We start from the raw sequence: 12815 nt of genomic DNA on the forward strand, positions 1-12815 counted from the left end.
AGTGTGATCCAGACTAAGTTATACAGCAGCAAAACTTACTCTCCCGGCGTGAGTGAAAAAGCATATTTAAAATATGCCTTTGCTGAATGAGACCTGGAGTTGCACGCACAGTTAAAAAAGATGTAGTATTCAGGTTAGAACAAATGAACAAAACCTCTACCACATGGCAAAGGCTGAGGTAAGAAGATGCCAAACCAAATTCTTTACAAACGTCCTGGTTACTTGCTAACATTCAAGAATTTGGTATGTTTTAACCAAGCAGTTCTTTTGATTCATGTCAAAGACATGACTAAAAGCTTGCCAGGGCTCACTGCAGTGTTCCCTTACTTTCCTTTAGCACATGACATATTGGTTTACAGGAGAAAAACGTCAATGCACAAAATCTAGAATTAAGACAGGCAGGAAGCTAGCACAAAGTTCTGTGCTAAAGCCCCCCAAACCTTACCTATTCCAAACATAAGGATATTTTCTTATGCTTAAAGAAACAGACTGAAATGAGTGTTCCAGACAATGTTCAGGTCATTAAGTTCTGAAAATGTCAAAGCAATTAGGGTCATATAATCAAAGTTTAATGAGAAGTCTGAAGTAATACTCTTCATTCTTGGTGTACTGAAATGAATTTGAAAATACACTTTCTGGTGCTTCTTCCATGCCAATTGAAATACGTTCTACCACTTGTGTCTTGCTCTGGAAACACTTAACTCCTGAAAAGAATGTACACAGTTGTTTTTCTACTCCTCTCCCCTTCACCAGTATTTTTGATGAATAACCTCTACCTCCTCCCAACACAAATGGAAACAAACTCAGTTTAACCATTTAAAAAGATATAAAGGTTTATTAAATGAATCCAGATTTGACAGGTATTACATAAATTAAACAGCAATAAAATTTTACTAGGGTTTATGTACAGGTCACAGTGATTTTCATTGTGCAATGAGGGCTGACTTTGTAACTTTGAACAGTACTTATACATGTGAGCTACAACAAGCAATCAGCAACATACAATGTTAGTCCAAGTTAACCTCGCAAGTCTAGCAGTTCAAACTCATTATGCAGTACACAGAAGCCTGCTACCACTATCACTACTTACTATGCAACATAGTATTTATAAAGCAGTCAAGGTTTGCGATAGAAAAGTGCAAAACATGGGAGGTCTGTAAACAGTACAGTACAAAAAGGTATCATGCTACAGTCATTGAAAGCCAAAAAATAATTCTATAGCATAGAAAACACTGCATTACAACTCTTCTGAATGGCAAGCAGATGGGCTGCGGAACAGCCAGATCTTAATTGCTTTCAAAACTGCAAAATCCCTGTTCATCCATTTAAACATAGTTTAGTACCTATATTTGATCCATTAACAATGACTTTCTACGGTGGAAGATCACATTAGTTAAAGCTCAGTAGCACACGTATTCATTGATCAAGCTAATTTACAGAAAAATCTACAGCATATTCTCCAATGAAATCATGACGCATTTATATTCATTTGGTTACAAGGCAATTTAATTTATAATGCATGTTTATTACTTAAAACCTCCAACTGGGTAATTAAAAATATACGTATGTATAAAAAAACTCAAAAATAAAGGTTGTTTTTTAACGTTTAACATTCTTGTTCACCAAAGCAGAATACCAAAGGCCTACGGGCTCTTGCAAGAAAACAGTCCTTACGCAATAGTCTTTATGCAAAATGAACTTTAGAAAATATCATATCTGAACAGAAAATGAAAAAGTGTTCTAGTCTGTTAAAAAAACAAACAAACAGACAAAAAAACCCAAACAAACCAAAAACCAAACTAAACCATAAATCTTGAGTCCTTAGTGCAGTGCCCATCTGGGAACTTCTGCATGAGTGCTCAGACAGAATTATATTAGTGGGCCAGGATGTCCCAGCGAAGACTTAAAATGAAACTTAAAATAAAACATACTCACTGGTGCAAATAAATAAAATGGGCAGATAACAATAATAATAAGTTTAAGACTGCTGAGAAAATAACTGATCACTTAAAATAATGCTTCAAGAACGTTTTGGGTTGGTTATTTTTTTTTTAAGTAAGGATAAAATAACTGAAAGCAGTTTTGTACTAGAAAGCATGTTGACGAGGTCAGTAGTTAGGCATATGGACACATGGCTCTGGAAACAATGTAAAGGCAATGGATTAGCATTATTAATAAGATGTATTAGTTCCTTTAGTCTCTGTCATAATGAGTGTCAGTGCATCCACTGCCAGCAATGGATAAGATTCATGAAAATAAATCCACTATCTCTGTTGTTCAAGCATTCAAAACTTTTAAATCATGTAGCACAAAAGTTAAATGCAACTTCATTTCCTCAGCTTTGAAGACTTAAAACACAGTGTGTTTTTTAAACTTGGAAAAAAATATATTTAGCACACTTGCTGTTGCAGTAGGTACATTTTTAAATAAGAAACTGGTTTTGTAGTACTCAGAATCCATAAAATAGTTTAAGCTCACATGGACAAAAAAAAAAACCCAAAAGCGCTGAACTGTGCTTGCTCCCATTAGACAAATTAAGTTACGTTTTATGTGCTTCAGTTTTTCTGACTGATATGGAATAACTTACCTCACGGATACACAAACAGTGGACCGGATTAATTTTTTTCAGGAGAGCAAGGTATTTTTACCACATTGAAACAATCACTTTCTATGGATTTTCCTGTATTTCATTATACATTCCTACACAGGTTTTACTGAGTGGCATGTGGGCCATTATTCTGTGGCACTTGCATAACATTGAGATGACTTTGTGACGTTCCAAAATTACCACTTTGAAGTATCCTCATTTTGCCACACATTGTGCATTTTTGCAGTCTCTTCAAGGTAAGACTTGCTTTATGAAGAAATAGATCCTGTAACCTAGAAATTGCAAGATCTCAACAGCATTTCTGTACTCTTTAGAGTTACACGGAAGAAAATGGAAGTCACTATTCCAAAAGGAGACTCCAGATGCAGATCTGTCACAATATTATAAGTACAGTAATTTAAGTAGAGATTAATAGAACGTCTACTTCATAAGCATTCAGGCTTTAGTTCCGAAAAATAATCTTTAGCCTATGTTTCTTGTAGCATTTCAGATCAGAAAGGTGAAGAGCAATTTGCAGAAGCTGTTTGTATGGTATACAGTTTTATGTAGAGCTATTATAGTGGAACTTCAATGAGCTGACAGACTTTGGAAAAAAAAATTGGCATAATGATTTCACTAGAAGTTATCAAAACCCACATCTGAGAGAATGTCATTACTTTTTGAAATCCAAGCACTTCAAAACCAGTTCCCCTATTTTAACACAAGTATCACAATATGTAAAAAAAAAAATCATAAAAAAAGAGCCTGACTTTTATAAAATCTACCTTCATATTTATGTGTATTCATATACTAGGTACATATATACGCACATACTGATATTTGGTGCTATTTAAAATGAAGCAGTATTGCACATACTTGCTAAAATACAGTGTATGCAAGCTGCTAGAAGGACGTTAGTACAAGGTGAAAATAAGAGACTCCTTACATCTAAGGTTTGAATTCTGCACATACGGAATTCCTGTCAGCAGAGATTTTAGGACACTTCCAAAAGGAGGAGTAGAAGAATCAGGCTCTAATATATTTTCAGTCTTCCCTCTGATATTCTGAACTGCCAAGCACTCAAAAACATCCATTTCAATAATAGAAGAAGTCTTTTTTTACATCTGGAGAAGGCAGAAAGCTTGAGAGACAACAACTCCCGTAAGAGCCAGCTAGAGCCCTTTTATCACTATGCACTGAACTGCAGTCTTCATGTGAGGAATCTCATTTCAGACAGTACATAAACACTCAGTATCTTGGTTTGTAGAGACATCACCGTAACAGAACTTTATAAGTCAGCCATTAAGATGCATCTTAAACAGCAATAAAACATGCCCTTGTCTTTCTGCTTTCAAGTACTATGGTTGCAATTGTGAGGCATTGGAAATTTTAGGTACAAATATTTTTTAAAACGTAATTATTTTTATTTTTTACAAAGAATTATAAAATGTATATAAGATGATGAAAAACTCATTTATCCTTTTAAGATTTTTATTCCTAGAGAACTTCTTGAAAAACATTATTTGAAAAATAAAAATCATAGACTCTGAAAAGTACAAAAATTTACATCTTTGCACAGTTCCTGTGCTTTAGTTGTACTGTATTCATTATATACATATATACTAATTTGTGCTTTTAATTACACAATTTTAGTAGAAACTTATAAAATTAAGTCTATGAATTAACTATGCAAAAAGGATCTGGGAATAGCAGGAAACTTAACTAAACCATAAGTTAAAAAAAAAAATCCTAAAATACACCATTTTAGTGAGTCTACTTCAGAATAGACTATCAATATTACAATTTACTAATATCAAATGTTTACAGCAAAAAATTATTCTTGCCTGCCTCCAACTCTTTAGGTATTTACTATACACTAATATGTATATTTGAATGCAGTATCATTCTTATCCAAAAAAATTCTTCATTTACATATGAACTCCATTTTTCTTCAGACTTGCTGTTAGCACTTCAACTTCCTTCCTAAGACAAAATATAATGAAAAAGGAACACAAAATACAAAGAGGAGCATGTGAATTGAATGACAAATATCAACTTAGCAGTTATAAAACAGAACTTAATGTACAGAATTAATATGACAATCTTATTTCTCTAACTAGTCTTCACTCTTACTATGAAAATCTTGCAATCAAAACCAATCACATTTCCTTATCTGTCAAATCAATCTAGATATTTGCTTTTAACACCACTTAAAAAGTTTTAAGGACAGAAGGGCTTAAATATCTGTACACAAATAGCTCTTCATCACAGAACAACAAAGCCTGTGAGATAAATTACCTTTGTCATTCCATAAACCTGCTTACCAGTATTTTATTTCAACAGTATTACTGTGATTCATGTTGGTTTTGCGAGCTGTAAGGGAAGTATTAATCAGTGTTATGGAGCAGATGATGTCATTTCTGCATATAGCTCTTACAGACCTTCAATGTTTTGAGAGGACTCCCAATATTTGGACATACCTCATCAGTGCAGATGTCACATTCAGAAGTTCTTGAAAATTTCTAGATCTTTAGGGGGTACTGGAGGTATCTTGTTCCAGTCATCTTCAGGGTAAGCTTCAAAATTGGAAGTATCCCCATCATTGGATACTTTCGGCACTATGGGAGGCTAGTCAGAACAAGTACAACAAAAATGTTAGCACAGCTTCCTCAAGTTTTCTCAGTGAGCTCCTCTTCATCATATTAAAGCAGAAATTCTGTAAAAGGCTGCTAAACATATTTATAAAAGTTCACCTTTTACACTAATAATGACTGGCATGAAAGAAGAAAGCTTGCAGCAACAGAGACATGTTCCAATGCTTTGTCTATATTGTGGTTAAGACACTTATGATACAGATACCTATTTTATTTAGCACCAAGTTCTAACTGCTTTGCAGACTGAAAGTAACTACTGAAAAAGATTACTACAGCTAAGTTTTCAGGCACCTGCCATTACAGCAAGATCTGCCAGTCTCTTTCCTCACTCCTCTTCTGTAGCCTATACATTACAGGTGTGTACTGAAACAAGGAGGCACAAAATGTAATCAGTTCTAAGTAATGATAAGTTTCATGGCTTTGTAAGGGAAAGTAACCGTTTTGCCTGAAGGTAGCTGACATAGTTTCAGGTCCTTAGAACCTCAGTACAAAAGGTGTGAGAAAAGCAGAATGGAAAACAGGACCTGGGGGTGAGGAGTATCTGGGAGTAGCTGATGGCCAGGATGAGAGCAGATGAAGTAGCTGGTAAGTAGAAGGACAGGATGATTGCTATGTCTGTAATGTTAATTAGGCTGGAAAAAGTAAACGACCCTTAAAGACCACCATCACATTTTTGTATGAATGCAGGAAACTTTCTGGAAATGATGTAATATGCCCAGTGACGATATAAGGATGGCCTGTAGAGCAATACTGGGATACACGTTAGGAGGAGCTATCCCCCATGTCTTCCGGCGACGCAATAAATACCTGCTTGTCAACTTGAAACTCTGTTGGCGAGTTTGTTCATGGAGTTTCCTCTGAATCAGTAATCACATCAAGTTCCTTTCAGCTAAGAGTCTTGAGAACAGTGTGGGAAACTGCTTTCTAATTGCAGGAAAGAAGCCTCATCTTCACCACTTTCAAACTGATTGATTGCTTTTAGAGGTGTAAACGACTAATTTGTGTCTACCTACTACCCTTTTTCCTAGCCTAGCTATAAACTGAAGCATGTAAAGAAATTGCTGCACTGTAAAGCTCACTTCACAAGGATGTTTGTAAAAGCATCTTAATTCAAACAGAACTTTATAAGGAAACTTGAAGGTGCCAAGAGAAATATTTGTTTTCTATTTCTTTTCTCAGAGAACCCTTTGGATTTCTAGTACTGCCCACCAGCTTCACAGTACCAGTGTTTTTTTTTCTTGTCTTGTAACTCGCATCAAGATTACTCTGCCTCTCCAGCCACAGGCAATGAGATAAAGCTCCTTTCTGGAGTAGAGGTTAATGTAGGCTAAACACTTTTTCTTTCTATCCCCTTATCAGTAACAGAGAGCTTATTGTCATGAGTCTAACAAAACACTTTTGGCTAAGAAAACCCGAAGGCCAATAACAAAACTGGCTAATAAAAGTCATACCACAGACAGAACTATCAAATACAGCAAACTTATTCTGCATCTTCTCAAAAGGTGAGTCTGGCTTCTTCTAGCTCTGAGATCTTATCTGATCTTTTGGGCTTAGTTTTAAACAATGCCATCAGCAGGTTTTTAATGGGAAAGAAAGGGTCCCTTAATGATGGTACTTTTAGGCTTCAGCCAAAAGCAAAGTCGTACTTCTACATGCACAGTCACAGTATACTGTGATGTTTTAGAAGATCCTTAAAAAATATGCTGCATCTAGTCTGCTCTAGAGGAATATCTACTCCACTGTGGGCAATGCCTGGTACCCCCACCTGCCTGTAAGTATTCGTGCAGCAAAGCCCCAAACCCACATCACCCCCTCAACCTTCCCCCCCCCCAAAAAAAAGGCAAGAAAGGAAAATCCTCTATTTTAGATTAAGACAAGTATTTTCTCTCTTTCAGCCAACAGTATCATTATGTAATGCTAACATTTAAGATCTTATCAGGACAGTGAATCAATACATCACATACAGTAGGCAAATTCACAGGTTTTACAAGGCAAATGGGATACTGTATCCATTATTTCGTATTTTTAATCTCTTCTTCAGTATAAAATACAGACAGATTGTGAAAACTAATTCTGAAGAATACATCTGCTTCTAGAAATAATGAAGCAAACTTCTGACCCAATTAACATCCTCGCTCTGATGCATAATTAAGCAGCATCTTATCTTTTAAGAGCTTAATGTAACCATCACAAAGATTAAGACACAAGTTTTGGATTTATGATAATCTAAATGCCATGGTGACTTTTTTTTTTTACATGAAAATGCAACACACAGGATGTTTTGACCTGAGACTCTCGATTTGTACCTCTAGCATTCAGTGTTTAATATTATGTATTTGCTATTTATTTGGTAATATAGTAGGTTTTCATAACCTTCAGAGTTTAAATACTTACAAAACACTTATCATTCAGTTTGTGCTCTTTGTGGATTTCTGTGACCAGAACTTACAGTAAATAATTTGAAAAATGTGATTTCATTACAAAAGATCTACATAAAACTAATCATTAAAAATAAAATAAAATCCATGCATTTAAAGAAACTGTAGATTTAAGGAAAAAAGTTACCGATAACTTTGTATTAGGATGTCTATAAGAACACATCAAGATCATTTTCATCTCTTACCTATGTTGCAAGAACTCAATTTATGATCTCTAGCCAGAAATTCATTGCAAGAAACTAATGCAAAGGACAATCAAACATTTAATTCATGTTTGATCGACTGCATATAACAACCTATGCTACCAAAAATCACTAGTAAGAAGCTGTAGTATAGCTTTTAAGGAAGGAAAGAAAGTAGGCAGTTTTAAAACTTTAAAAAGCATTTTGCAGTGTTGACAGCTTTTGCAAACATCTACCCTCATATAATACTAGAATTTGGTGCTGTTATAAAGTCTGTTAGAATCACATTCATGAATCCTTCTCTCTCACCTTCTCTATTCCTCCTACTACCATATGTTTTACATTTTATTAAAGAATTTACCTGAATTGAACTTGGCACAAAAAATGCAAAGCCCAGAGTAAAACACTTGCACAGATATAAGGGCAACGAAAAAAAACAAAACAAAAATGAAACCAAGAAGTCACCGATCCCCTCACATGAAACAACCTATAACAAATAACTTACAAAATTCTAAAACTGAGAATTAAATGTTGTGTTAACTAAGCTTCAGCAAAACAATGCAGGGAGTTTTTACAGATTTTGCATAGACAAAAATGCAAGTGTACAATTCTGTAATTAATTCTGCAGTGTAAAAGGGAAAAAAATGCATATAATTATTGATGTATTCATACGCACACATACCCAAACACACATCTGAGCACACAGATGCAATAGGAAACAAAAACCTCAACAGATCAGCTTAAACAAAAAATGATTTCTGGTTGCAACATCCTATACAGTGTTTTGCATAATATACCTTTAGTCTCCTTTGAGGTACAGCATCCCAATCTATAGACCTGAACCACCGATGTCTCTTCACATCATCTGCTCCATTCTTTAAAGAAAAAGTAAATAAATAGATATTTAATAAGTTGTATGTATGCCAAACCATGTATTTCATCATAAAAACTGTGGTATCAAGGTAGACTACTGGTCCATGCAACCTTTTTAAATTTTCTTAGGTAATAATCATTAAAAGATTCTACAGGATAATTTATAATTCCCTAGCAGGCCCCTAATTCCAGTAAAAAGATCCAAATTTCTCTCTGCTTTTTTTTTTCTTCTTTTTTTTTAAAGCAGCATTCTTCTGACTCAAGGAAGATTGCAAAACCATTCACTGCAGTTCTATCCACTTATGTTTTCTCCAACATTTTAGAGAATGCCTCTAATTCTTACACTAATTAAAAGAAAAATAACTGAAGTTGATGGTGTCTTAAATAAAAACCACAGCTGGCAAGCACATAGTTGTATCAAATATTACAGACATTTAGTGCTGACAACAAGAGGTTTTCAGTACTGTTACAAATATATATATATAAGCATTCTTTTTCATTTTAGATATATGGTTAAAAGCATATCTGTCTCGTAATGATAATTTGCTCTGGGATGACTATTTTGATTATGCACATAAAGAACAAAAATGTTTTGCCTTTGTTTTGTTTCCCTTTTTTCTTTTCCTTCCCCTCCCCAGGGCAAAGCTGGATTCAAGCACAGCTTCATTTCTGAGGCATTAAACCCTGGAGAAAATCAGATGGTTCTCTCTCTCAGGCCTAATCACAGTACTGTTTTAATGCACATTCAAAGCTCGTAACACATACAGCTCCACAAAATGAAGCGAAGCATACCATACCTTTGGTATTGGTTTGGGTTTTTTTTCAGATTTATATGGAGTGGGACTATTCACATGCACATCCCAAAGATTCAACAAGGAGATTACTATTTCTCACCTAGCTACCCCTCAAAAGCAGATCTCATTGAATGCTTCACCAGAAAATGTCCAATGGGTTTTAAGTCATTTTAAACCAACTGTGATTAAGGAAAAGGATCAGACTTGAGATTGACTTACTGCCCCCACCCCATATTCTGCTTCTAAAAAGAACTGTCTGATTCTAACATTTTAGCCAATTGTAGGGAAAAACTCTCAACAAACAAAACAGTCACAGACATAAAAAAGGCAAAAAACCCAAACCAAAACACAAAACCAAAAAATCCCAAACAAAACAAACCAAAACTCAACAAAAAACCCCAGCCAAACACATTGCCCAAAATCCATGTTTGAATAAATCAAAGTTTATTCTTGTTTTTCTTCAAAATTGTCAAAAGATACAAAAGTTTTCACTGGCTGATATCCTTCTAAATTTTTAGCTTATGAAAGCTTGGGTTTAATCCCCCTGCTGAATCCCAAAAACACTGCAAAGGATTGTTAAGGATAAGAAAAACATTTATTTCCTAGCTTTTCTTACCAGTCTAAGTTTGTGCCATAAAAGGCTCTGAAAAGGACCTTTGAGCAGCAGGTTCTAGCATCTATACTTATATTATTGTTCATTGTACAAAAGAGCAAAGCTGTAACCTCCTGCCCAAGGAAGGTTTTGGCTGTCTCCAAGGAATTAAAACATTACACGGGTTAATTTTTTATTTGTTTAAAAAAACGTACCTGCAACATTCTAACAAAGCTAACAAGTCAATGAATAAAGGATTAATGTGTGGTTTAGCTATTCTGTTAAAGCATCTGAGTTAGTTCACATGCAGCTAACTTCTCACTGCATTACCAACCATAGCTACTGCACAGGTGCAAAATCAACTAAGCTTCTAACACAGCTGTCATCTTCTGTGCCTTACAAGTAGTACCAGATCAGGACATCCAACAGAATTCACCAGACTGCTTTGTGTTCCATCTTGACATATCACAGATATAGCTGTATTTCTGGTGTAGGCTGGAATGCTACCCAAGATGCGAGCAGATTTTTGACTAGTAAACTATTGCCTTCAGAAGTCTATTTGGAATAGGGTTCTTCTTGGTGCAAGACTATTTGTGCTTAATCAGCCCTATCACCAAACTACCAGGACAATGACCAAACATTGTGGTACAACAACCCTTATTCATCTTAAAATAATTTTTAAGCTTCAAATTTTATTAGTGCTCCTTCTGGGATTAAACAGCTTCAAAGGAAGAATCAAATAAGCTACAGGATTTAGCACCAAGTCTTCAAATTAATCAGTAAACAAGTAGGGTTCTTAGTAATGTATGGGAAAATGTGTCTCAATTTCATGCTTATAAAAAATAAAAGCCATAGAAGAGCTGTTCTAAATCTTTCCTACAGAATTCTTTCAAACTTGTGCTTTGTTCTGGGTTACATTTTATACTGACCTTCATATTTCCTAATCGTCTTGTCCTGTCAACTACAAGCAGCTTCTTAATAAGGTCTCTGCAGTAAAGAAAACATGTTCTCTGTTAAACAAAGGTAATCAATATTTTACTGCCATACAAAATCTTACAGAATATGAGCATAGATCCCTTTGACCAGCCAATACTGTGCATAATTTACCCATTCATTTCCTTCATATTTTAGACATCTAAGAATGAATAATAAAAAGGAATAACTTGTTCTAAAAGGGTCCTGCAGAATTTTGGAAGTTCCTTTTAAACTCTTCCATGAAACAAAGGAGAAAAACTCTCTCTCCCCCCTCAAACAGCATGGTATTTTTCTTTGCATTTTTGTGTTTTGCTGGGCACTCAAAATCTCAAAATTTACCTCAAGCCTATCTGGCAGAACACAACTCTAACATATATAAAATTCTGTGGCTGTTAAATATTCAGAGGAACCATGAAAGAGACAGTCATTTACTTAAAACTAGTAATATCTATAAGCTTTAACTTAATTGAAAAACAAAAGCCTTACCTGAAATTCTAGTTTACTGAACAGTTCTACATACAGCTAACATTACTGAGCAACAACTAAAAACATTGGTGTTATCAGCGTTGTTCCCAAGCTGGAAGTCAAAACCACAGCACTGCACCAGCTATTAAGAAGGAGAAAAATGAATGCTACTGCTGAACCCAGGACAGCGTTTTACAAAACCTTCTACAAAGATCCTTTAGAAACAGTACTAAGGAGGTGTATAGAATATAAAAGACAGTGTTGGGAGTCATGGACTTACTTTACATATAAATCCAAATGCCTTGGGAAATCTATTTTGCCAGCAAGAATCTTTTGATATATACCAAATGGATTGTCATCAAAAAATGGAGGAAACCTATTTTAATACAGCAAAATTTTAGAGGTTAGAAAAAGAATTTCCAAAAACCTTATAAATAGTATTACGTTATGGTAATTCCCCTGTAATCACTGATTACATCGTTATTTTTGGTAGGACATCATTAACGAAATACTAGCTTGAAGAATAACCTAAATCTGCTATCACAACATAGAAAAAAAATTATGCAATATATTGAATAGAGAATTAAAATTGATTACTTGAGAGATTTTTTGTTACATTAGCACAGTAATTAATCAACTATGAAACATAGTTCAGTGTTAAAATGTTTTGCCTTTATCTATAAAACCCAATGGTATACTTCCCAAAACAACATTGCCATTTTTGATCTTGGCCTATAACTGCAGCTATACCCTTACATACCCTTATTCACTAGTTTCTAAAGCATCTTCATATGAATAGATTGTTCAGTTCAGTTCATAATTGTATTTCTTGAATTCACGTATATATCTTTTTAGAGAAGGTTTGAAAGAGACAGACTGTTCAGAACCTGAAATTCTCTCAAAGTGCAGCTGTCTTTCTGTGTTGGACAGATAAAGTACTTCTTTCTTAATCTTCCCAAGATAATAAAGATGCAATTAAAATTCTAAACTTAGAATTGTCTAGAACATTCATGAAGTTATGAGCAAAGCGTACTTGTTTTACAGCTCCAGTAAGAATCAAGAGTGCTTTCTGTTGTGCTTCCTTTACTAATGTAACACATCCCCTGATTACTGCAAGAGGCTCAGAATATTAGAGTTGGTATAAGCAGCTTAACCCAAGTGCAACGGTTTTTCAAAGTGGCAGTTACCTTTTTAGAAGTTACCACTGTAAACCTGTTAGAGGAATGAAATAACTAACTACTCATTCACTAATCTT

General features: G+C 34.7%; 1 protein-coding gene across 3 annotated transcripts in view; it reads right to left on the reverse strand.

Annotated features, from left to right (window-relative positions):
* Positions 1-807: 807 nt before the first annotated feature.
* The window catches only part of PRKX (protein kinase cAMP-dependent X-linked catalytic subunit), a 57155-nt gene continuing 45147 nt past the window's right edge, over positions 808-12815 (reverse strand). Inside the window, exons 5-9 of one of the 3 annotated variants that reach the window (XM_031051020.2) lie at positions 11841-11936; positions 11050-11107; positions 8659-8736; positions 5068-5215; positions 808-4566 (exon numbers count right to left, since the gene is read on the reverse strand). In XM_031051020.2, the coding sequence (XP_030906880.1) occupies positions 5090-5215; positions 8659-8736; positions 11050-11107; positions 11841-11936 (358 nt within the window). In that variant the 3' untranslated portion in view covers positions 808-4566; positions 5068-5089. The other 2 variants (XM_005151548.4, XM_031051021.2) reach the window with 2 other exon arrangements.

This window comes from Melopsittacus undulatus, chromosome 2 (genome assembly GCF_012275295.1).
Source record: "Melopsittacus undulatus isolate bMelUnd1 chromosome 2, bMelUnd1.mat.Z, whole genome shotgun sequence".
NCBI lineage: Eukaryota > Metazoa > Chordata > Aves > Psittaciformes > Psittaculidae > Melopsittacus > Melopsittacus undulatus.